Here is a 25,044-nt window from a genome sequence, read left to right as displayed (position 1 = left end):
TTTAAAAAGAACTGACGGTGTAATATATCTTGACGGGATTTTAATACAAGAAAAAAAGAACTCAATTTACAAGCGAATTGGTTGCAGGGATGCTATTGATTTACGTGATCGATATGGATTATTAAACTTTTTATTTACTGTTGATATTGACGTACAATGTATTTCTACACAAAGACACAGGTCTTATGGCACCATTCTGTCAGTTATCGTCGTGAGAAGACTCACGTTATTTTTACCTATGTAAATGGACTTTGATATACACCACAAAGGAAAGTAATGTACAACAGGCCTTCCGAGTGTTATTAGTTCCGTAAACAAGTTGTAGTGAACGTGTTGATACAAGGAATTAGAGTATATACTAAAGGAAAGGACCTAAAGCTTTACTTAAAGGCTTTTCCGTGAAGACGATTTCACATACTTCATATCCGTTATAGATTCACAAAGACGAGAACACGGTGTAATGTACAATTGTATTTTATAGTACAATAGAGGAGAGAGAGAGCATGCTACCCTCCTTGTAAACAATATCGGCTACATCTTGTTTTACGACATGTCTTACGAAATGATCGGACCGTCAAAGACCGTCAATGTTGTGAGCGTCGTAGTGTTGACGTTATTGTTGATGACGTCATTAGTTTGGGGTGCTTCTATGACCGATGTCACACAATTACAGTCGGATCTTCTTACAGGTTACAATAAGTACGTCTGGCCTGCTGAAGACATCTACCAACCAGTCTATGTCAACATCACGTTTTTCCTGGTTGGAATAAGAGATTTCGATGAAGTGACTGGAAAATTTGCTGTGACGTCATTCATGTCTGTCACGTGGGTGGACCGTCGTATGACATGGAACCCTTTTGCGTATAACTCCACGTTTTATCTTCCTTTTAACGGAAAGCAGGTCTGGAAACCAAATATCATTCTGGTCAACCCATTCACTTCCGTAGGTAAAGTCGGTGAAGACTTCATGGAGATTCGATATGACTTCCAGGGTAATGCCAATTGGTCTCCTGGTGACGTCATGAGTAGCGCGTGTGACATTGATGTTACGTATTATCCATTTGACACACAGAAATGTCTTTTGCGCATTATGCCATGGGGGGCACCTAGCTCAGAACTCGTGTTCCTTTCTTCTGTCGAAAAGGCCGACCTCACGTTTTATTCAACCCATGGTACATGGGAACTAATTTCAACTAAAACAGAATCAGTTGTGGCTGGTGGCCTGTCTTACTACAATGTGGAAATAACCATGAAAAGAAGGCCCTTGTTTTTCGTTGTGAACGTTGTTTTACCTATCCTGTTCATGGCCTTCCTGAATTCTCTCGTCTTTGTCCTACCTGTTGATAGTGGCGAGCGGGTTTCGTATGCCATTACTGTCCTGCTTGCCATAGCGGTCTTCTTGACTCTTGTCGGTGACAACTTGCCGAAGACCTCACAGCCAATGTCCATACTCTGCTACTTTCTCTTAGCAGACCTTGTGATGAGTTCTTTCGTTTCTATAATCACGATCCTGGGATTGCGAGTGTACTATATCAACGACCGTCCTGTGCCAGGCTGGATTTGCCGCGTGGTCGTCTGCCTCAGCTGCGGATCGAACCGCAAACGGAATTCAACAGAACGTGTCACACCGTCACCGGATACATTGTCATCTCCCCATCTGAAATTTGATAATGTAGACGAAAAGAAACGTCCGAAGAGCAGGAAAATTGCAACCGGAAAGCAACAGATTACGACAGTGATGAGTGTGAAATCTCGACAGTCCGATATAAGTATATTTGACGAAAAACCGGAAGTTCAATCATTGGAAGTTGACGAAGAACCACCCGTGACATGGAAACATGTGAACCACGCCATCGACAAAATCACATTTGTGTTCTGTTTGATTTGGATGTTTGTGATATGTCTTGCATTTTTTATTACGGTATCAAATGCATAAAATCGTTCATAGTGACGTGTTTTAACCGGAAGTGAATTTGTAATGAAAGGAACGTTTATATATGGAACTTCATTATTTCCGGTATTGTAAAATCCGTTAACCACCTGCAGTATACAAAGAAGAACTCGGGCTCATCAAAAATAAACTTAGTACGTATTCGCAATATTTCCTGAAAAGTAAAAGTTTCTGGTTTGAGAACTGTTTATAAAGGGATAATGTAAATTCATACCTACGTGGTAGTTTAATTATGTATTTGATGATTTGATTAATTATTGTATGTTTCCTCTACATGTTCCAATTCACTATGTACTATGTACTTTACATTCTAAGAAAATAACAGATTGTCCATTTGTCCACACATGGTTTAACACACAAGGAGAACCTTATCTAAACTCAAATGAGATGAAACGAGGGAAACAAACTTTGTACAAGGAAAAACATCAGATGTTCCGGAAGGTTTAGCGTCTTCTGCATCATCGGTGACACCAAATGATGTTGTTAATAAAAAAATAACCAAACGGGATATTTGTAGGACTTTTGAGTAACGTTATAGAAACATCTGAGTACTTCTCAATATTCTTCAAATATGTAATATCATCGTGTTACAAAGGGTAAACTACAACATCATTTTAAAATGTTATTTTCGTGAAGTACCTATCAGTCTTTTGACTCCACAATAACTGTGTTCTAAGGCTGAAGTACAATAGTTTTTTTAACCATAGAATTATGTATTATACACATGTGTTCATTCTTTTCATATACATTTTTGTATTTATGATTGAATCCTGCTCAAATCTGCAATTTCTTCATTTTTATGTATCTCAAATTGTAGAGTACACCAAATTCTGTGATAATCTATTTTTGGATATTTCCACATACCTGTTACCCCGTGCATCTGAAGTCAGTTTCAATAGCATGTATCTGCATCTTCTTTATTCATTGTTAAATTACTTTTGCAGATTTTAATTTCTAAATCATAAAATGATAATCACCTTGTTTATATATATATATATAGGAAGTATAACCTACTTAAACACGTGTTATTGATTTTATGTTTGTTTTATCACGTGCAGTGTTTTGTCTTCCTGTTGCTAACAAATTGTACAAATACATCTGTATATAGCGGAATGGGAAAACACAATACCCTGGTCATTTGTCTGATAAGGGTAACAGTATCAGTGTCGTCATCAAAATGTCCCGTCTTATTTTCTCACTGGTTTTGATAAAATAATGATATCTCAATTTGATTTCACAGGTAATATTGTATGGTTCTAGAAACTTAACTAATATATTTGTTTCTGTACCATTGTATGTAAAAGATTATTTTAAAACAAAGAATCGTTTTTCATTAGTGTTAAATAAATCTAAACAAATATGAAAAGTTTTATAGAATATTAATATCTATATAATGCCGAAAACCTTATTTAAACACTTGTATATGTGTACGTGTATGTTCACTATGATTTATAATAAACAGTTCACTAAATATTGTATCATGAATACTTACACTGTACACACGTGAAAATATATTCATAATGTGACTTTGCCAACGTGTTAGAAAATTAAATTCCCTCAAATGTGATAAAGAGAGGATGAATATCTCCATTTGTACGTTTCAATATATCTTGAATATCCACCATTATATTTATTGTATGTTGTTTACACTTGTGTCTAATTCCGTTTGATTTTTTCAAATAAAATACGTTTAAACTACACAGACATTGCTATTTGATGGGTGGTTCATACTTTTGTCACATATGATTACTTTCACTCTTATTTGTAAAATTGCCAATCTTATTTGCTATTACAATTGTAACGATTTGTTTACGATAATTGACTTGCTTTTCACCCTGAAAAAAATCTATTTTCTTGATTTTTATTATCATTACTATTTCTTTGGTGAAAAATTTCATTTTTTTCCTCTTTTTTATGGTATTGGTCGAATCTGAATCCATTACTTTTATTCTGTTTTTATTTCAGAGAAAATTATAGGATGCAGTTTACATAGTTATCCGCTCTATAGACACCAGAGGCTTGTTATGTTTCAGGGTTTGAACCTAGATATTGAAGTCGATGTAGACTTATTATTGTCGGGTAATCCTGATTTACCATTGCAAAATAACATTGATATTTTCAGAAGGGTACACAAATTTATAAAAACCAGCAATAGATTTCAATAGATTTATATGAAAGAGAATATTTCATTAATCTCTCTCTCTCTCTCTCTCTCTCTCTCTCTCTCTCTCTCTCTCTCTCTCTCTCTCTCTCTCTCTCTCTCTCTCTCTCTTGTTAAAATAAGTTATTATTTATTATACTAATTTTGTTATCCAGTTAAGCCATATTTGTATTCGTTATACATATTTGAGGAGAGGGCTTAAATAATGTTGTAATAACTTGTGCCCGATCCTCTTGTCTATGTTATTTTGGCAATAAATATGTTTAAACTAAAAAAAAACTAAAAAGTTATTTGGCTATGCTTCATCTAATTTTAAAATTGTTTTGGTTAAAGGAATAAATTTTATGTACTTATCCTAGTATGAACACGATATAGGTACAGAAAATAATAAGACACTGATGAAAACTCCCGAAAACAACTTTATTGGTTTATTGGCCACCAAATTTTAACAAAGGGCGATACTTCTGTGAATAAGAGGTTGTCTTCCCTAAATTTGGTACACATTGTTTTTCATTATATTAGTTTAGATGCGAACAAAGTGATGTTCTGGAGACGAACACGTAAATAAATGGCAAAACCTCAATTGATTAAGTTTAATCTTCTTAGTAACTGACATGGAAACTTCCTCTTAACTGCAAAAGAACATAAAAAGTTAAGGATGATATTACTCGGTACCTACTGCTCCGTCTCGCGGTGCTTTGACTTTGAAATTTAAAGAAGAGTTTTGAAAATGACTGCTTTGTGAACAGTTAAGTATGCCATTTTTCAGTTTCAATAAGCTTAGATTGGTTATATAGGGTTTAAATCTGTGACATTACTGTCAGTCGTACACATGTACATGTCTGTCATAAGAGATTTATTGAATCACGGAGTAAGGCGTATCCATACTAATCTTAAGCTTAATCAGATTACCCGGTCAAAGCACGGACATCATATATACTCCTTGTATAAAGATTCACAACAATAGAGTTTGTCAGTAATATTACAAAACAAAACGGTTTTATTGTGTAGCATATCCTGTGCGTACTAGTATGATCCCTTAACACTGCTTATGTTCAATTTTTCTTATTGGCTATTTCAAACTACTATTACCAACATCAGTATAATAATAAATTAGTACAGCTTTGGAAAGGCGCCAAATCAATCACTTGATTACAGTATGTCCCAAGTGGTCTAGTGGTTAGGATTCCGCGCTCTCACCGCGGCGGCCGGGGTTCGATTCCCCGCTTGGGAATGTATTTTTGAAAATGTTTTGAAAACTAATCCCATTGAAAAATCAGGGTATATTGTTTGAATGATTTTTTTTCCTGGGATATCTAAAGCCTAATGCCAATGTGTGCTTTGTATCTATAAGAAAGTCCGGTTAAGTTTCCTTGTACAAGTGTATTTAAATAAGTGTATACATACAGGGGTATGTATGAGGAGTGAACAATCATACCCATGGTACAGGTCAGATAAGTAGACCATATTTAGCTAGGTATTAGATCTGATGGTACAAAAAAGTGTCACATAAGTTACATAAGGCACCGACACATAGATGAGCACCGCCACACCGACTACACCCAATTCACGTGACCATATCTATGCTGACATGTGCACTAAAATTTAGATAATTTATAAACAAATCATACTTACATCCGACCCAAAAAGAGGGATATGTATAAGTTGAAATAACTTTTCCACGATTGTTGTAAAATGAATAATGTTTATACTTCTACACTTACATGTCGAGGCCACACACCAGCTGATATACGTTTTCTTTGATACATATTTATTATATATTATATTATATTAATTACGACCATTTCATTCTTACAGATTATTGATTCTTTTATAATCTATTAAAAAATGTAGTTTTTCATAAGGCGTGGAAGGTGGTATGAACATCCCAGATAACTATATGTTTATCTAAAAAAATAAGAGGGAGTGAAGTGTTTCAGAAAATGAATTCTGACCTCTAGCAACAGCTGGAATAGATATTCTAACGGTTAGATTTTCTGTCGTCCCTATAGTTATTTCCCAGTGTTCATTACCTTGCAGTATGTTTTTTAAGTATAGATATTATGATAGAATGAGAAAAAAATAGTTAATATAATTTTTATATTTTATTGTAGAGTGAGAGTTATTCTCTAAAGTTGTTTATCTCAAAGTAATTGTACATAACATCAGGATTAGGAAATGTTCTCAAGAAAATCCTTCAGCAAAACGGCATTCAGTATATCATTGTCAAACAACTATTTAAAAAGATATCTTAACAAGTTTCGGCCAAAGGTGTTTCGCATTCTTATTAGCCTTTTTGTCTGTTAGTGTACCCTTTTAGTCAATTAGCGTCAGGATTTATTTTCATTTCCTTCAAACGAAATGGTTTTTTTTTTTATTAAGCCTGCAATTATGGGACTCGATTGCGTCACAATATCTCAGTGAACGTCATGCTAGTGTTGACACGTTTAAACAGATGCGTTGAAACAGGTCACGTGGTCACTCAAACCGGTCATGTTAGGTTAGATCTCATTGGTCAGTTATCGGAATTTTACTTGAAGTTGATTTGTAAAATGAAATTCGATTGGTTAGGAAAAGTTCTGAGAATTCTTTACTTGTAGTGTCCGTGGCGGTTCTTGCCACTTTGGAACAAGACGCCGAAGAATAAAGAAGTAATTCATTTCGACACTAATAATAATTCTCTTCGTTGTTTTAAGTTTGTTATAACGTCCGTTACACGTGACGACGGTGCCACAAAAAGAGCTTATTCCCTTGTATTACCCCTGCCACAGTTACAATGCAATAAATGAATGGTAATAGAGCACGGATGCGATTTTAAAAACGTTTTTAATATTGAATGACATCATGGTACCTGTAAAGTCCTGGCGATGTAGCACATGGGACCGAAAACTTCAAGAGTTCAATATTTTATTTGCATGCTGTCACAATATTGTGTGAAACAAGTTGTCGTACTAGTATACAGTTTGTACAGATCATGGTGGCGGTTATGTTTCCGTTAATAAACGGTTACATTTATCTTGAGTATCCTCACGAGATAACGGAGGAAATGCTCAGCCTAGTGAGTCTATTAACATTATATATGGTTAATAACCGGTTACATTTTATAATACAGGATACAAGGTAAAGTAATTTGATATAAATTTACTAGGGTCTCTATCAGGATATTCCATAATTACTGGGGTTTCTGTCAGGATATTATATAATTAATCGGGTCTATATCAGGATATTCTATAATTACTAGGGTCTATATCAGGATATTATATAATTAATCGGGTCTATATCAGGATATTATATAATTACTAGGGTCTATATCAGGATATTACATAATTACTAGGGTCTATATCAGGATATTCTGTAATCATTTGGGTCTATATCAGGATATTCCATAATTACCATGGTCTCTATCGGGATATTCCTTATTTCTCGGGTCTCTATCCTGTAATTCCGTAATTACTCATGTATCTTTGGGGATACTCTGTAACTACGAGGGTCTCTACCGGGATAGCCCGAAGTACCGAAGTACTGTATAATTTTGAAGTTTATGTGTGATTTACGTGATAATGGTACACGTAAACTAGCCTAGGGGAAGTAACTGGTAGATCACGACTACAATGAGTGGAGCTGCGAGATTAAATACAGGCGTAGCTTTGGAGACGGACCAAATTATCCACCCAGTACTACTATGTCCCAAGTGGTCTAGTGGTTAGGATTCCGCGCTCTCACCGCGGCGGCCGGGGTTCGATTCCCCGCTTGGGAAAATATTTTTGAAATTGTTTAGGAAAACTACCCGATTGACGAAAGGGCTGTTGGACCGAGTAATTTTTGCTCGGATTTGTCAATAAGTAATCAAGGTATTGTGTTATAAACCACTGTACTTCAAAATAATCAGAAATGTACTATATATCTACACTTACATGTAGGTCATCACACTAGCTGATATAAATATTATGTTGATAACTTGCCATTTCACTCAAGTAAGTATCCAATGACAGAGGTTGATAGCTACTTTACAAACCAGTGTATAACACTTGTCAGCGTACTCTCGGTATACAGTCACGGACTATCTCCTGACTTCACGATAACCTTTTTTGACGGTGAAATTCCGTTTGCTTTTAAATTAGAAATGAATTGTACATTTTCATGAATACTTCAACTATAATTCTCCAAAAGTAATAGAGTTAATTTTTCATCGATAGCGAACAACGGACGGAAAACTCAACAAACTCGGGCTTTCATGCACTCGCCAAGAACAGTAACTCTGTATATATCTCAAAGGACAAGTATTTCCCGCTATGTCAAGATTTTATTTACACGCGGCCACACTTGTGCGTAAAACGAGTTGTTCCTCTAGAATACAGCTTTATACAGATCGTAACGAAATGTTGTATTTCCGTTATAAAACGGTTACATTCACCTTGAGTATCCTCAAGAGATAACGGAGGAAAATGCTCAGCCTAGTGAGCCTATTAACATTTTATATGGTTAATAACCGGTTACATTTTATAGCATTAGGATACAAGGCAAAGTGATTTTATATAAATTTACCCCTCAAATATCTACAATACAGTATCGTAGTAACATAACACACAGTCAAACACTGACTTCTAAGTTCGGCTGCCTCAACGAATGGATTAACTTGGTCGACATCTATCAGGATATCTCATAAGTCTCTGTCAGGATATTATATAATTACTAGGGTCTCTATCAGGATATTATATAGTCACTAGGGTCTCTGTCAGGATATTCCATAATCACTAGGGTCTCTGTCAGGATATTCCATAATCACTAGGGTCTCTGTCAGGATATTCCATAATTACTAGGGTCTATATCAGGATATTATATAGTCACTAGGGTCTCTGTCAGGATATTCCATAATCACTAGGGTCTATATCAGGATATTCTATAATTACTAGGGTCTATATCAGGATATTATATAATTACTAGGGTCTATATCAGGATATTCTATAATTACTAGGGTCTATATCAGGATATTCTATAATTACTAGGGTCTATATCAGGATATTATATAATTACTAGGGTCTATATCAGGATATTCTATAATTACTAGGGTCTATATCAGGATATTCCATAATCACTAGGGTCTATATCAGGATATTCTATAATTACTAGGGTCTATATCAGGATATTCTATAATTACTAGGGTCTCTGCCAGGATAGCCCTAAGTACCGGAGTTCTGTATAATTTTGAAGTTCCCGTGTGTTTTAAGCGATAATGGTACACATAAACTAGCCTAGGGGAAGTAACTGGTAGATCGCGACTACGATGAGCAGAGCTGCGATAATTATATATATATATATATATATATATATATATAGGCGTGCCTATGGATGGGCGCCAAATTAACCACTCAGTACTGATATATCCCAAGTGGTCTAGTGGTTAGGATTCCGCGCTCTCACCGCGGCGGCCGGGGTTCGATTCCCCGCTTGGGAAAATATTTTTGAAATCGTTTATGAAATCTACCCGATTGACGAAAGGTCAGTTGGACCGAGTCATTTTTGCTCGGATTTGTCAATAAGTAATCAAAATATATATACACCACTGTACTTCAAAATAATCAGAAATGTAGTATATATCTACACATACATGTAGGTCATCACACTAGCTGATATAAATATTATGTTGATAAGTTGTCATTTAACTCAAGTAAGTATACAATGACAAAGAATGAGAGCTACTTGACAAACCACTTGTCAGCATAAAGTAAAGCTGGCAGGACATGAGGCATCCAGATATACCCCTTAAACTACAAATATGTATAGGTTTCAAAACCTTGAAAATACGACAATTTCATCCATACAGGTTCATGGTTTCATTTAAAAATTTTTTTTTTGAAAATGCATTTATTATTGGGCGTGGACGTTGATAATGCACATCCCGGTTATTTAGCTGTTTATCTTTTAAAGTTTTATTTGCATAAAAGAGGACGAAATAGTGACAGAAAAAGGAATTCTGACCTAGACCAGAGATGCCGCAATTCTCGTAAGATCACGCATGACTGTATTGTCTTCGTGACGGAAATGTATCGCGCACGAGATTTGTGAACGTGAAAAACACCCATCCTTTCATAGCTTAAAGTATTGAATTTCATAAGGAACTAACCCCGGCTATATTGAGATTTGAGGCGAGTGATTAATAAATTTGAAACATCAAAATCATTTTAGACCAACACAAGCAAAAGAAAAGCGTATAAGCTAAAGCCGAGAACGGAACAGATTATGTACACACCGCCAGCGGCCATGTAACGGAAAACGTTATGAAATTAACGACGTTTCACAGCTCGGTTATCAAACCTTATCGGCGACATCTTACATCTATACTGGTATTTGAGTCGAATCATGTTCTTGCTATAACAATCTGGCAATCGTCTTAAACAAAATACGAGCAAAAGTCAAACGTTGTATTAGTCGAAGCTCAGATCAGCGGTACAGGTCGACAGCAGTCATGTTAAATACAAACTTGTTGTGAAAATACCGACTTTTTCTCTTCTTAAATACTAAATATCATGGAAGACATATCATAAAGTTGTCAAGATGGATGAAAAACTATAATAATCAAAATTCAAATCAAATTATTAAAGAGGAGTTTCATGTATTACGTGACAAGGAAGTGCACCATTACTTCGACGACACACGAAAACAAAATCCATCGTCATTGGACATGTAGAAATTGTACGTTTTTTCATAAAATTAATCTGAACACTGAAATGATAAATCATAACTCATCGACATCATGTATATGTTTTGCATATCTACGTTGTAATTCTGTCTTAAATATCACATCGACTTGAAGTGTATATCTAATGTGGCGTATACAAGGTGGTGCAGATCGTTCGGAAATCCTTTTGATGTATCTTTTTATGTATGGGTACACACAACCTGATCCATGTTTTCATATACAGCTAAAATACATATTTTATTAGTTTCGTCATCTCTATAGTTAGGAAATAAATGGTAAGAAATAGTTTTCAAATTGTTTTAATATCTAATGACATATATCGTGGTACCTGTAAAGTCCTGGCTATAGAGCGCAAGGGACAGAAAGCTTCAAGATTTTATTAACACGCGGCCACACTTGTGCGTGAAACGAGTTGTCCCTCTAGAACACAGTTTTATACAGATCGTAACGAAATGTTATATTTCCGTTATAAAACGGTTACATTCACCTTGAGTATCCTCACGAGATAACGGAGGAAAATGCTCAGTCTAGTGAGCCTATTAACATTATATATGGTTAATAACCGTTTTCATTTTATAATATGAGGATACAAGGTGAAGTAATTTGATATAAGTTTACTCCTCAAATATCTAGTATCGTAGTAACATAACACACAGTCAAACAACGAATGGATTAACTTGGTCGACATCTATCAGGATATCTCATAAGTCTCTGTCAGGATATTTCATAATTATCAAGGTATTTATCAGGATATTCATAATTACTAGGGTCTCTATCAGGATATTCCGTAACTATGAGGGTCACTGCCGGGGTAGCCCTAAGTACCGAAGTTCTGTATAATTTTGAAGTTCTCGTGTGTTTTAAGTGATAATGGTACACATACCCTAGCGTAGGGGAAGTAACTGGTAGATCACGACTACAATGAGCAGAGCTGCGATAATTATATATATATATAGGCGTAGCTTTGGAGAGGCGCCAAATTAACCACCCAGTACTGCCATGTCCCAAGTGGTCTAGTGGTTAGGATTCCGCGGTTCGATTCCCCGCTTGGGAAAATATTTTGAAATTGTTTATGAAAACTACCCGATTGACGAAAGGTCTGTAGGGCCATGTTTGTTTTCTCGTATATATCAATAAGTAATCAAGGTATTGTGTTATACAAAATAATAAGAAATGTACTATATATCTACACTTACATGTAAGTTATCACACTAGCTGATATAAATATTATGTTGATAACTGTTCATTTCACTCCAGTAGTGTCCAATGACAAAGAATGAGAGCTACTTAACAAACCAGTGTATAATACTTACCAGCACAACGTAATGCTGTCAGGACAAGAGGCATCCAGACATACCCCTAACACTACAAATATGTATAGGTTTTAAAACCCTGAAAATACGACCATATCATTCATACAGGTTCGTGTTTTTTTCAATTCCTTTGAAAAGTGTATTTGTTTTTTATTGGGTGTGGAGGGTGCTAGCAAACATCCTAACTATTTAGCTGATTATCTTTTCTTTCATAAAAAAAGAAAGAAGAGATGTCAGAAAAATCCTGATCAATGATTTCACATACAGCTTAGATAAATATTTTAGTAGCAAGTTATTTCATCTTTACCGTTAAAAAATAAACGGTGAGAGATGATATGGCTTTAACACGTTTTTTTATATCTAATTACATATCACGGTACCTGGCCCGGCGGGTGGGGTGGGGTCGGAGAAAGGGGGCAGTTTTGCCCGGGAATGTTATTTAATATTCAGTCATATTATAGTATCGCTGTGGTGCTGAGTCAACCAAAATCAAGGGAGATGCTTGATGGAACTGTTACCAAAGCTATGTTGTCTTGGTCACCCTCTCCAGGTAACGAAGGAAAACAGCCTGATGGACCTGTTTTCATTACATATATTGTAGTTAACAACCGTTTGGATCTCCTCAAAGACATGTACGTCATCTGTAACACACACATATATATATACAATACAATAACGTAGTGCCATAACACACAGTACAACACTGACTTTTTGGTGTGACTTCATCCACGAATTGATCAGCAGGGTCGACTCTGTCAGGGTATACTAAAACCTCGCAGGGTCTCTTTCAGGATGTCACATAGTTACCATGGTCCATATCAGGGTAATGAAAAAGCTTCGATCTCTACTAGGGTATCCCTAGGCCTCCCGAGGTCTCTATCAGGGTATCCCTAGGCCTCCCAGGGTCTCTATCAGGGTATCCCTAGGCCTCCCGAGGTCTCTACAGCATCATCCTTAATTACCAGGATCTCTATCAGGGTATCCCTAGGCCTCCCGAGGTCTCTATCAGGGTATCCCTAGGCCTCCCGAGGTCTCTACAGCATCATCCTTAATTACCAGGATCTCTATCAGGGTATCCCTAGGCCTCCCAGGGTCTCTATCAGGGTATCCCTAAGCCTCCCAGGGTCTCTATCAGGGTATCCCTAGGCCTCCCATGGTCTCTATCAGGGTATCCCTAGGCCTCCCAGGGCCTCCATCAGGGTATCCCTAGGCCTCCCATTGTCTCTATCAGGGTATCCCTAAACCTTCCGAGGTCTCTATCAGGGTATCCCTAAACCTCCCGGGGTCTCTATCAGGGTATCCCTAGGCCTCCCAGGGTCTCCATCAGGGTATCCCTAGGCCTCCCATGGTCTCTATCAGGGTATCCCTAAGCCCCCCAAGGTCTCTATCAGGATATCATTAGGCCTCCTATGATCTCTATCAGGATATCCCTAATCCTCCCAGGGTCTCTATCAGGGTATCCCTAAGCCTCCCAGGGTCTATATCAGGATATTCCTAATCCTCCCGGGGTCTCCATCAGGGTATCCCTAGGCCTCCCATGGTCTCTATCAGGGTATCCCTAGGCCTCCCATGGTCTCTATCAGGGTATCCCTAAGCCTCCCAGGGTCTCTATCAGGGTATCCCTAAGCCTCCCATGGTCTCTATCAGGGTATCCCTAAGCCTCCCAGGGTCTCTATCAGGATATCCCTAGGCCTCCTAGGATCTCTATCAGGATATCCCTAATCCTCCCAGGGTCTCTATCAGGATATCCCTAATCCTCCCAGGGTCTCTATCAGGATATTCCTAATCCTCCCAGGGTCTCTATCGCCATCATCTTTAATTACCAGGGTCTCTATCAGGGTATCCCTAAGCCTCCCATGGTCTCTATCAGGGTATCCCTAGGCCTCCCAGGGTCTCTATCAGGGTATCCCTAAGCCTCCCATGGTCTCTATCAGGGTATCCCTAAGCCTCCCAGGGTCTCCATCAGGGTATCCCTAGGCCTCCCAGGGTCTCCATCAGGGTATCCCTAGGCCTCCCATGGTCTCTATCAGGGTATCCCTAGGCCTCCCATGGTCTCTATCAGGGTATTCCTAGGCCTCCCAGGGTCTCTATAAGGGTATCCCTAAGCCTCCCAGGGTCTCTATCAGGGTATCCCTAGGCCTCCCATGGTCTCTATCAGGGTATCCCTAAGCCTCCCAGGGTCTCTATCAGGGTATCCCTAAGCCTCCCATGGTCTCTATCAGGGTATCCCTAAGCCTCCCAGGGTCTCTATCAGGATATCCCTAGGCCTCCTAGGATCTCTATCAGGATATCCCTAATCCTCCCAGGGTCTCTATCAGGATATCCCTAATCCTCCCAGGGTCTCTATCAGGATATTCCTAATCCTCCCAGGGTCTCTATCGCCATCATCTTTAATTACCAGGGTCTCTATCAGGGTATCCCTAAGCCTCCCATGGTCTCTATCAGGGTATCCCTAGGCCTCCCAGGGTCTCTATCAGGGTATCCCTAAGCCTCCCATGGTCTCTATCAGGGTATCCCTAAGCCTCCCAGGGTCTCCATCAGGGTATCCCTAGGCCTCCCAGGGTCTCCATCAGGGTATCCCTAGGCCTCCCATGTCTCTATCAGGGTATCCCTAGGCCTCCCATGGTCTCTATCAGGGTATTCCTAGTCCTCCCAGGGTCTCTATAAGGGTATCCCTATGCCTCCCAGGGTCTCTATCAGGGTATCCCTAAGCCTCCCATGGTCTCTATCAGGGTATCCCTAATCCCAGGGTCTCCATCAGGGTATCCCTAGGCCTCCCAGGGTCTCCATCAGGGTATCCCTAGGCCTCCCATGGTCTCTATCAGGGTATCCCTAAGCCTCCCAGGGTCTCTATCAGGATATCACTAGGCCTCCTAGGATCTCTATCAGGATATCCCTAATCCTCCCAGGGTCTCTATCAGGGTATCCCTAAGCCTCCCAGGGTCTCTATCAGGATATTCCTAATCCTCCCAGGGTCTCCATCAGGGTATCCCTAGGCCTCCCATGGTCTCTATCAGGGTATCCCTAGGCCTCCCATGGTCTCTATCAGGGTATCCCTAATCCTCCCAGGGTCTCTATCAGGGTATCCCTAAGCCTCCCAGGGTCTCTATCAGGATATCCCTAGGCCTCCCATGGTCTCTATCAGGGTATTTACTAGGCCTCCCATTCTCTATCAGGGTATCTAAGCAGGGTCTCTAAGGATATCCCTAGGCCTCCTAGGATCTCTATTATCCCTAACATAATCTATCAGGATTTACTGGGGTTTATCTATTCACTAACATAATGTTTACTGGGGTCATCTTTAATTACCAACTCTAATGGTTCCCTAAACCTCTTCTCTATGGATGTTTACTGGGGTTTCATTCACTAACAGAATGTTTACTGGTTGTCTATTTACTACATAATGTTTACATGATGACAATTATCTCTATTCACTAACTATGTAAAGTTTTTTTTTCAATTGTTTCCCTTGACACTTTGGGTGTCTATCAGTGTCACCTTTGACTAGCAAAGTGTCTACCAGGATCTCTCTTCACTAGCCGGATCTTTACTAAGGTTCCTCTTGATTAGCAGGGTATTTACTTGAGTTCCTATTCACTAGCAGGGTTCATTACTAGGGTTTCTCTTGACTAGCAGGGTATTTACTAAGGTTCCTATCAACTAGCAATGTCTTTATTAGGTTTCCCATTTACTAACAGAATGTTTACTGGGGTTTCTATTCACTAACAGAATGTTTACTGGGGTTTCTATTCACTAACATAATGTTTACTGGGGTTTCTATTCACTAACAGAATGTTTACTCGGGTTTCTATTAACTAACAGAATGTTTACTGGGGTTTCTATTCACTAACAGAATGTTTACTGGGGTTTCTATTCACTAACAGAATGTTTACTGGGGTTTCTATTCACTAACAGAATGTTTACTGGGGTTTCTATTCACTAACAGGATTTTCATTAAGGTTCATATTCACTAGCTTCATCTCTATCACGGTCTCCCTTAAGTACATATGACACATGTACAGTGTCTACTAGGGTCTTATTTAACCAGAAGGGTCTCTAACAGGGTTCTCAATTTACCAGTTATGTAGTTAGCAGTGTTTCCTTAATTAAACTAATTATACTATAATGTACATGGAAACTTATATCAATTCAGACTTGATTTCGCATCCCAAACGTATTTATGTGAATTATTGAATATAACATTGTTTAACTAAACAAGAAAATATTAGATAAATGCTACAGACATAATAAATAAACAACGAGCAATAGACAAATTAGAATACCTGACACATAAGACTAATATTATCATTAAAAAAAAAAAAAAAAAACAGATTCGGCTGCGGATGCCTGTATTGTTTTAAGAGTTACGTCCCTTATGTATGCGGAAAAAGTGACGCAGGGGAGATCACTCTTATAGAAAACCCGGAAGTATTGTGAGATCATCAATATGGCGTCGGTAGCAGAGCCTTTACACTTGGAAAAAGGTAAATTCATAAGTTGACTGTTTCTGGAATTGATTTGGTTTAACTTATCTGACGCAAAATGTGTAGCCTTTGCATATCTTTGGAATAAACGGTACAGGAAATGGAGATGGCTCAAAACATCGTAATTATTTCCGAGATTTTCTGGTACCGACCCCTCCCTTTCGATCAGAATGTATGAGTTGGTTTAAATTTGTGAATTTTCGAAAGTGCACAACTGTCTGTTAAACGTTAGACGCCTGTGTATTGTGTCTTTCACTGTGTTGTTATCATGTCAGTCAAAGCTACAAATATATTAAATAGGCTGTGAAACATCGAACCTAGGCATTCCTACACTCTGTTATACGCGATGTTCAAAATTTTAAATATGAAATGTGTTCAAGAAATTACTTTTTTCAGATATCAATCGGGCTGTAGACTTGTTGGATGCTTTGCAGAAAAGTATGTATACCATATATATAAACGCCTACAATTCAGCAATGTAGCCAACAAAACTGATTATACAGAATTTGTCTTTGAAAGACATATCTATGATATATTTAGCGCATATTATGCCATAAACAGTCCCAATTTCCAGAACAGATAGTAAAAGATTAATGGTAAGACGAATACATTGTACTAGTCTTTATCATGTTTAGTGTAAAATCTTTAAATGTAATAGCTGTTCTGTCATACCAATTTAATGTTGATTGGTTGTCCTAGGTGGCAAAGTTCCCCCTCAGAAGCTAGCAGCCCTTCAGAAGGTCCTACAGAGTGACTTTCTCAATGCCGTTCGTGAGGTATATGAACATGTGTATGAAACTGTCGACATAACTGGTAATGCTGAAGTGCGAGCCAATGCTACAGCTAAGGTATGACATTCAATAAAAAAGACCCTGATTTTTTTAATCATGGTCACAGACAGAGTAAGACTATTAATATTAATATCATCAGAAACACTGATGTTTTAGACATAATTACTGTATTTTTTTAGACTCGTGAAGAGTTTTTATAAGAATGATGTGTGATGAAAATAAAGCTGTCAGTTTTCCTTCCTTGACGAAACTTTCAAATATAACATGATACATTTGTTCTTTGGTAGGCCACAGTGGCTGCTTTTGCAGCGAGTGAAGGTCATTCCCATCCAAGAGTTGTAGAACTTCCTAAAACAGATGAGGGCCTTGGCTTCAATGTGATGGGGGGCAAGGAGCAGAATTCTCCTATCTACATCTCCAGGATTATCCCTGATGGGGTAGCTGACCGACATGGAGGATTGAAACGTGGGGACCAGTTATTGTCTGTGAATGGAGTTGTAAGTTGTATCAACGATGGTGTTAGTCATCAAAAAGGGTGATAATGGTCAACACAGGTTCACTTTCAACAAATGTGATTGTGATATAATTATCAACAAGATGATATGAAATAAAACTTATAACTGAAATCTGTTCTTGACATTTCGGAATCAGTTAAGTTATTTCAAGGTATGACTTTGGTTTTATTAATGGTAATTTGAAACTTTCATTATTTGGTAAACTGAGACTGTTGTGTCTTTAGAGTGTGGAGGGAGAACACCATGAGAAGGCTGTGGAGCTCCTCAAACTTGCCAAAGGTCTGTTATCTTTTTGCTGTTATCGAATACTTGTGTTACTGAATTATAAATACTTTAACTGAAGGTTTTACTTATTACATTTTTATATATTTTTTTTTTGTTAAAATAAATTACAGTCACATTGTATTCATACTGCATAATTAACTTTTGTAATGAATTTTTTATATATTAATTGATATTAATAATTATAAATTTAATTTTATTTGAATTAATAAAAAATGAGGATTTCTTGTTAAGTGATATATATATATTTTACTTAACAGTTTAGACATTGATACATCATACAGATGACTTCTTCTAGTGATCTTGAGTACATGTAATACATTAGTGTTTTGTTGTCAGGTATGGCTCGTCTGGTGGTGAGATACACACCCAGAGTACTGGACGAGATGGAAGCACGATTTGACAAGCAGAGATCGGCAAGGAAACGCCAGACACCATGATCATTGTTGTCACATCATGAACACATTCATACATCATAGATATGACCCTAGCATATACAGGTGTAACATTGATATTATCCTAGAGAAATGGAACAGTTGTAGTCTACAATGAAGGTAGATTATACAGCATTATGACTTTTTAATTATTAAATCTGAGCTACTTTAGGAATAAGAATCAAATTCAATCCTATTAAGGTTGTTGAAATTCTACGATATTGATTCTAACTTTCTGTGGTTCTAGAGTAGATGAAGCCCATAGAGGCACTTTCAGTACTTTTATACTACATAATTCAATCTTTTCTCTCTGTTGTTAGGACAACCAATGGTTTACTATATGAGTCTTTAACTTAAAGCATTGAAGCATTTATCACTTCTGAAACATCATTTTAGGTTTTGAAAATACCCATCACTACATATATGGTTTCTTATTACTCTATATATACATGAAAACAGGTCAGAAGTCTAGCTATAGATTTATCGGGAATGTGTTCAGTGTATATTTCAGGATAGTTTTCACTGGTAGGGTATACTTGGTAGGTGAACAGTTTATGTTGGAGAACAGTTCTTCTCACTGGTAGGGTATACAAGGAAGGTGAACAGTTTATGTTGGAGAACAGTTCTTCTCACTGGTAGGGTATACAAGGAAGGTGAACAGTATATGTTGGAGAACAGTTCTCGCTGATATTTCTTACTGCAAGGTTAAACCCATTTAATGTCCTATGCTTTTAGATGTGATTTTATCATAAGAAACAGATATTGCTTTCTTTCATCAAATATGTACTGGTATTGTTTGTTATTGTGCAAATATACACCATAGAAGAGTTTGTCAGCAATTTAAACATGAAAAAAAATATGGGTTTGAATTCCATGCATTCCTGGTATACATGTGTGTTCTGTATAGTGTTTAATATCATTACATGCTTATGTGAAGTTGGTGGTAATTTTCATCCTTATGGTTCCTGGTTGTAGATTTTAATAAACATTTAATTGTTTCCTTGCAAATCATCTTGTATTGAAGCAATATCTTTGTGGGCTGATGAATTTACTTGTCAATTTCTGGTCTTGTGATTTTGATGGCTGTTGATATTTTCAACTTGTCATAGAAAAAAAATCTTGCAGATACAGTCAACTTAAGCAAAATGATAAAAGTGTTTACTTATAATTTTAAAATACACAATCAAAAACAGATACAAAAGCACATAGGATCAATTTACTGGAATATTTCTCTCTTTTTTTTTTTTAAATATATATACTTTGAAGGCAAAACTGATGCAATAATGTATATAAGATTTGAGAAAGAAAGTCTGTTCAAGGCAGCCCTAATGTTTATATCTATAGAGGCATGATAGTCATTCCTAGGTTGAATAAATGTTGTAGACATTTTTATTTAATAGTTCATGGTTGTGACAACATTTACATTCGTTTAGGTTTTCAATATATTTTACAAATTTAATAATACCATCCTAATTGATGTGTGTCTCTGTAAATAAAGATAAAATGACAAATACTGATGATGGTGTGTTGTTGGATTTGCAAAATTTCATTCCTTTAATGATAAACTTCATTTATTCACAACATTTGTGAAGCAAGTTTTTCCAACTTATATAAATTATTCTTGCTGGCCCGGATAAAAGTGCACAAGGGGTCTTACTGTGGGAGGAAACCGAAGTACCTGGGGAAAACCCACGAGGTTGGGCAGATGACCCAATAGCTTTTCACATCCATTTCGGGAATCAAACCCAGGACGGCTTGGTAAAAGATGAATGCATTACCACTACGCCACCCGCCCACCCCAAATTTCATTTCTGATAAATAGTCTATTTAATACAGTTATTTTGAGGTCATCTGACCAAAAGGGTCTGGATGACTTATAGCCACAGGATTTCATCCACTCGTGTGCCATGCATAAACTTCCCATTCAAATACCTTTTTCTCAATAACCAAATGTCAGGGTGGTGATACTGGGCCTGTAGCATGCTGGGATCAAGAGTTACTAATTTGTTCGAATGAATGACCTTGACCCACTTGCAATGTCACAGGAGTCAAAATTTTTCAGTCTTCAAGCAACTTCATCTCAATAACCAAGAGGCCCAGGGTGTTGATATTAGGCCTGTAGTTTGCTGAAATTAAAAGCTACCACGTTTGTTCAAATGAATGACCTTGATCCACATATCGAAATTTCAAACGACTTCTCAATAACCAAATATCAAAGCTACTGATATTAGTTTTCTGTCATATTAGGATGAAGGGCAATCAAATTTATTCAAATGATTGTAGTATTTGCCCCTCTTTGAAGATCACACGGGGGTGAGGGGTGGGGGTGGAGAGGGGGAGGGGTGTTGTATTAAATGTGTAGAGAAAATTGTTCTTTCAACAGCAATAAGTTCAGAATTGTGGCATTGTGCAACATTGTGCTTAAGGAATTGGTCAGATTTAATAGGTATTGACTTCTTGAGTCGACAAACTCTTCTGTGTAAGCTGTTGAATAGGTAACAATTCAAAATCATTGAGCCTCTCATATATATGTCTTTATAGTCAGATGACCTTTTAGGCCCATGTGCCTCTTGTTTATAAGGTTCTACGCATATTGAATTAGCCTCAGATATCGCCTTGCCATGAGATATGACACTTAACCCCTGTCCAGTGTTGACAGTAGGCGATGACGTTGTAAATTTTCTTAAACTAAATCAGGGTATTTGATAAATACAACGATGGTATGAAAATATGAAAAATCGTTATCAAATCATAGCCTTTAATAAACCTGGAAAGGGATGGGGAGGCAAGGTAGGGTTTAATACCAGTAACGCAATGTCCTTTTTGGAAAAGGTCGATGCTTCTCTGCTGTCTGTGTTAGCTCGCGTTCCCACACAAATGATAGGCCAATGTGCAATGTGTGCACGGCGTTTCTCTGGGTGATGCTCTACACAGCACCTATATGTATTGAAATTTGACAAAGTATATTTTGATACGCGCGTGTGCATGCTCATTTTATTTATACCTGATATTCGGGGACCATGCGATTCTGGTAACCAGGCTTAATGTAGATGTAGTTGACTACATTTTATGGAGAGGAGGAAAGCCGACATTTCGCGTCAAATGTTCAGACAAGTCTGTAGCTGTATGTGAACAAGATAGCTCATACTGACATACCAAAGGTAAGTAATGATATTCGATTTATTTACAACTAGTTCTCTCGCTGTGAAAACAGCTACATAGTCACTTCTACAAACTCTCCCGACCCTGTTGTTGCTGTCATTGTTTTGTCTTTCTATAATAAACTGATTTTGTCCATTCTCGTCTCTTTTTAGGGCAGATACTGCCACTGTTGTGACATTTCACACCCTGACGTTGCCGCCATTTTTGGCCCATTCTCGTCTCTTTTTAGGGCAGATACTGCCACTGTTGTGACATTACACACCCTGACGTTGCCGACACTACTATGTTCATTTCAGACCCTGTTGCTGCGTTGTTTTTGCAAACTGCAAATGTTAGAGTTAGGTATCCTGTTTTGGCCATTTTAGCACTTGTTGCTGCCACTATTTTCGTCTTTTCCCATAATTTTGTTGTCTCTTAGCCTTATTTTGGTTTTTGCTGCCATTTTTAGGCTATTCTGGTCATATTATTGCTGACAATACTTGACCATTCTAGCACTTTTGTTTCTAACACTCGTTTTGAATTTCCTGTCCCATGCGATGTTTCAATCGTTTTTGAAATTGATGTTGCTGCCGCTGTTTTGGATAATCAGATCCTGTTTTTTTCTGCTTCCGGTTTTTAGTTTCAGTTCCTGTTGATTCTGCCGCTGTTTTGGATTATAAGGCTATGTGGTTTCTGTTGCTGTTTTTGATTATCATGTCCTGTTGTTTCTGCCGTTGTTTTTCAGTTTTAGGGCATGTTGTTGCCGCTGTTTTGGAGATTCAGGTGCTGTTGTTTTTCTGCTATTTTGGAGATTCAAGCCCTGTTATTGCTGCCGCTGCTTTGGATTATCGGGTCCCGTAGTTTCTGCTGCTTTTTTGGAGATTCAAGCCTTGTTGTTGTTGCTTCTGTTTTGATTATCAGGTCCTGTTGTTTCTTCTGTTATTTTGGAATTTCAGTTCCTGTTGTTTCTGCTGCTGTTTTTGATATTCAAATACTGTCGTTCCTTCTGTTGTTTTGGAAATTCAGGTCCTGTTGTTTCTGCTGCTGTTTTTGAGATTCAGATACTGTTGTTTCTTCTGTTGTTTTGGAGTTTCAGGTCCTGGTGCTGCCGCTGTTTTGGATTATATGGTTCCGTTGTTTCTGCTGCTGTTTTGGAGTTTCAGGTCCTGTTGTTACTACCGTAGATTCTGGCACTGTTGATGCTGTCGCGTACTATTTGCTCTTTCTATCACTGTTGTTTATGCCGTTGTTGTGAATCAGGTTCCATATGATCGTTATGTTATAAGGTCTTGTATCATTATTGTGTGTGTGACATTCTGGTACTGACTGATGGTTGATGATAACTAGTTCATTGTTATCGCAATGATGCCGAAGGATTGCTTTCAATATTCTTGTTACGCTGGTAAAAGACTAATGATTTATTCTCACAGGAACCTGTAGATAAACTGTGTAGAACAGTATATCCTCGAATATTAAAGATTCTTCATTATCATGTTTACATACATGTAATATTTCTGTATTCTTGATGAACTCTCCTTTCACATCGCGAACTTTCTCCTTGTATACAGTGTATATATGTATTTCGGTTCTCTGTCATATTGAAGAAACATAGTGAAAAATATACACACATTGAGATACACCTTAATTTTAGGTTTTCATACAGATACATTATGTATTTCATGTCTGGTAAATATTGTACAGTTTCTGTATGTTAAGTTCCCGGGACGACACAGATTGACCTTTAACTCTCTTGGTCTCTTCTTTACTTGGCGTTCACTATCCGAATAGAGACGTACATGTAAGTCGAGGAATCAGAACCTGTAGTGAACAGATCTTCATTCTTGGTCAGGGTGTAAAATGACTCTAGCCCACGCGACCCAAACCTAATTCCCCTGTCCTATTATCCACGCGGGGTTCTAGTAAGGGAAATTTAACAGGAAACATCTTTATTCTGTCAATGCCCTCTCGGAGGCCCCTTGGCGCTGAATTCAACACATGTACGATACCTGTACAATCTGGTTTGTCGGGAAGCCAGATCATTGTCAAACACTTTTATTCTATTGGATGACCAAGGGGACTTGATTAGCTGATGGTTACCTTACATCTGCTACGGATTTTGTTCAAATATGTCAAATTGTTCTTGACATCTAAAGATAGCTCAAATTTCTATTGATCAGAGTTTTTTTTACACCTATCTTATCCATATCTTCTTAAAAGTGTCGACATGTAGGCCTACAATGATTTATCTTAATTAGAAAGTAGTTCAAGTACATTGAAAATGAAAACTTAAACTTACAATAATACAAACTACATATTTTCTACAAAATAAACAAATTAAAGAATAAAAAAATATATTTACAGATAAATAACTATAAATATTGTTTCCAAGGGATGACGATGATGAAGTCACTTTTCAATCGACATGATTTATGTGTATGAGTGTGATTGTATGTTACAGTCCTGTGTTATGTACATGGAAAAAATGTTTCCAAAATATATTATCTAATACAAAAAGTGCCTTGAAAGGAAAGAGTAATTTAATTTCATTTATTTAACTATTGGATTGCTACAAATTGTAATTTTATGAAGTCAATATATTTTCATAAAAAAAAGAAAGAAAAACCGCTAATCTCATAAAAATAATCCAGGAGATTATTTTAACCAAATTTCCCTAAATGTAACTGTGTATTTAGCATGTAACAAAATACAATTATACCTTAGTCTACAGCTGGATACAATTATGGTAGTAACATGTATTGATTAGGTCGTGTTTCCAGACAGAATTTATCAGCATGTATTTCACTTGAAACAGGATTCTTCCTACTTCCAAATTAGGTATACTGCAGTTAGTGCCGAGGAGAAAATCAATCTTGCCAAATCCGTGTTTATGTGAGTTTCCAGATCCGCATCCCGAATATTTTTGCTGATTCAGCGTTTCCTAATACACCAAAATATTCCCAGGGCAGCCTTTCAGTAGAACCAACAAATAACTAGTTGTGATACGTGAAAGCTCAAAATACAAACGTCTTATGGGAAAAAAACATAGCACATGGAAATAAAGCAGGTTTTGTGTTAACACAGTAACTCTCGGTGACCCATTGTGTTTTTATGCCCTTTTCCTCTCTAGCCTCTTTATTTTCAGACTTTCTTTACAAATGTTTTATTTTAAGGCATTGTGCATACTTAGTTGTCTTCTTTTGTCCAGAGATTCCATCCCTCAGTTTTTGCCCAATCTCTTAGATACTTGATACATGTCATATTGGGTTTTTTTT

At 37.3% G+C, this 25,044-nt stretch overlaps 2 protein-coding genes and 3 non-coding genes across 5 annotated transcripts; all 5 read left to right on the top strand.

The window, feature by feature from the left end:
* The first annotated feature begins 562 nt into the window (after positions 1-562).
* On the top strand, positions 563-1,936 carry LOC132548463 (neuronal acetylcholine receptor subunit alpha-6-like). Its single transcript, XM_060212335.1, has one exon. The coding sequence runs from the start codon at positions 563-565 to the stop codon at positions 1,934-1,936; it is 1,374 nt and encodes a 457-aa protein (XP_060068318.1).
* A 3,338-nt stretch (positions 1,937-5,274) lies between these two features.
* Positions 5,275-5,346, top strand: Trnae-cuc (transfer RNA glutamic acid (anticodon CUC)). Its single transcript has one exon. It is a non-coding gene; the product is annotated as a tRNA-Glu (tRNA).
* A 2,451-nt stretch (positions 5,347-7,797) lies between these two features.
* Trnae-cuc (transfer RNA glutamic acid (anticodon CUC)) lies at positions 7,798-7,869 on the top strand. The gene has a single exon. It is a non-coding gene; the product is annotated as a tRNA-Glu (tRNA).
* A 1,626-nt stretch (positions 7,870-9,495) lies between these two features.
* Positions 9,496-9,567, top strand: Trnae-cuc (transfer RNA glutamic acid (anticodon CUC)). The gene has a single exon. It is a non-coding gene; the product is annotated as a tRNA-Glu (tRNA).
* A 6,987-nt stretch (positions 9,568-16,554) lies between these two features.
* Positions 16,555-20,149, top strand: LOC132548359 (protein lin-7 homolog C-like). The gene is made up of 6 exons (XM_060212217.1): positions 16,555-16,609; positions 17,006-17,047; positions 17,309-17,457; positions 17,688-17,897; positions 18,140-18,194; positions 18,537-20,149. The coding sequence occupies exons 1-6, from the start codon at positions 16,573-16,575 to the stop codon at positions 18,635-18,637; spliced, it is 594 nt and encodes a 197-aa protein (XP_060068200.1). The 5' UTR covers positions 16,555-16,572; the 3' UTR covers positions 18,638-20,149.
* Positions 20,150-25,044: the final 4,895 nt, after the last annotated feature.

This window comes from Ylistrum balloti, unplaced genomic scaffold (assembly GCF_031769215.1).
Source record: "Ylistrum balloti isolate Yb309-2 unplaced genomic scaffold, AGI_CSIRO_Ybal_v1 Utg370010, whole genome shotgun sequence".
Taxonomy (NCBI): domain Eukaryota; kingdom Metazoa; phylum Mollusca; class Bivalvia; order Pectinida; family Pectinidae; genus Ylistrum; species Ylistrum balloti.
Note: the sequence above shows the minus strand (reverse complement) of the source record. Positions and strands in the feature narration are given on the sequence as shown.